This window comes from Anneissia japonica, unplaced genomic scaffold (genome assembly GCF_011630105.1).
Source record: "Anneissia japonica isolate Jap-2015-1 unplaced genomic scaffold, ASM1163010v1 scaffold287748_len1686314_cov196, whole genome shotgun sequence".
NCBI lineage: Eukaryota > Metazoa > Echinodermata > Crinoidea > Comatulida > Comatulidae > Anneissia > Anneissia japonica.
This window is the reverse complement of record NW_022727190.1, coordinates 833,828-835,428: the sequence shown is the minus strand read 5'-3', so window position 1 is coordinate 835,428 and position 1,601 is coordinate 833,828. Positions and strand designations below refer to the sequence as shown.

The following is a 1,601-nucleotide window of genomic DNA, read 5'->3' as shown; positions in this document are numbered from 1 at the left end:
TATATATATATAGACATGGTTGTATTACAATATGGACATCTTAATTTTAAATCCTGATCTTCAAAGAAAGAATAAGAAAATGACTTTAAAATACCGTACTCTCTGTCTCAAATGTTTGCTATGGATGTAACGTCTTGAAACATTCAAATGGTGCAATGAAGTAAACAGGCCTACCTCACTTGGCCGTGACTTTCTGATACATTCATGTAGTGTTGTGATGACTTTTATCATCTCTCAGCCATTGATATCTAAGGTACCGTATATCGATGCAATCAAATTGTACACGTGGTGCAAAATGTGCGTGTCTCTAGTTTGAATAGGCCAACCATTGGTTGATTACTATTGGTATATGAATAATAACTCTTACAATAATTATAACAGTGCTCTAATATTGTGTAACATACAAATGCTGGAGTGTAGAAGAAAAAAAATATATTATTCTTGATTTATATTTGAACCGTAATACCTCGAATTGAAGCCCAGTGGGTTTAATCTCGAGATGAAACCCATTTCGAATTGAAGCCCCCTCTTTAGTTTGCAAAATAAGCTTCGAAAAGAAGCCCATCTCGAAAAGAAGCTATGAGCCATGGAATCCATGGGCTTCTTTTCGAGATAGCATAGGTAGGCTTCTTTTCAAGATAGTACAGTACACTGTGTATGAATTTTTGAAAACAATTTCTTTGCAAAAGTAATCACGAAAAGAAGCTTATCTCGAAAAGAAGCCCATCCAAAGTTCGCAAAGAAAAGAATAAGCCCAGGACTTCAATTCAAGGTTTTATACGGTATGCCGTACATAAATTGTGATTTGTTATTAGCAAAATGTTCAGAGCTGACCGAAGAGATCCCCATTGCCCTGATCGCCGGTGGGCGAGTGTGTGTGTTATGAGGGATATTTTTTAGAGTGTGACTTTACAGGGCATCTCTTACCGGTATTACTGTACTGTATTCACAAAAGAGATAATAGAGGCATGTGCCCCGATACATAATACAAGAGTGGGAATACTTGGACTGGACACAGAAGAAAGTAGAATGATTCAAAATAAGTACCAAATCATAATTTCGAGGCCTATTTTAATTCATATAAATAAGACAAATGTATAGGTCTATTGCGAAAATGATAAACTGTTCAAAATTTAATTTCTAATCAGTGCCCAAAATAGGTGGATTGAGTTTTTTATTTCCTCATTAATAAGTAAAGTAGGAACACAAATACATAATACAATGAATAACAGTGACTGACTATATATTTACACAACATGCAGGGTATTAACCCTTACCATTATCGACATAAGGGAAATATTAACATTATGCAATTAAATATAACATATGTTATGGATACTCAGGATGCAATATGTTATGCATTATTGGAAGTAAGCCTACAGAATAATGAATACCGATTTTTTTTCACTTGCTTGCCAAATTCAGCCTAAAGCCATAAAGTATTTGTCATACTCTAGATGAGCTGTACAGTACAGTACAATCACTTGAATTATTAAAGATTTTTTAATTAAGTGTCGTGTTTGTTTCTGCTAGGTCTTATACCGATTACTTCTTAATTCTAATCAGTTTTTATGGCAGACAGCAGGCCCGTAGCCAGGTCA

The 1,601-nt window shown here is 34.6% G+C and overlaps 2 protein-coding genes across 2 annotated transcripts in view; one reads left to right on the top strand and one right to left on the bottom strand.

Annotated features, from left to right (window-relative positions):
* Positions 1 to 231, bottom strand: part of LOC117113533 (adhesion G protein-coupled receptor L3-like) — a 10,588-nt gene extending 10,357 nt beyond the window's left edge. The window contains exon 1 of the mRNA XM_033256893.1: positions 180 to 231. Coding sequence (XP_033112784.1) covers positions 180 to 231 — 52 coding nt within the window. The remainder of the gene's footprint in view (positions 1 to 179) is intronic.
* A 553-nt stretch (positions 232 to 784) lies between these two features.
* Positions 785 to 1,601, top strand: part of LOC117113532 (placenta-specific gene 8 protein-like) — a 12,686-nt gene continuing 11,869 nt past the window's right edge. The window contains exon 1 of the mRNA XM_033256891.1: positions 785 to 863. Coding sequence (XP_033112782.1) covers positions 785 to 863 — 79 coding nt within the window. The remainder of the gene's footprint in view (positions 864 to 1,601) is intronic.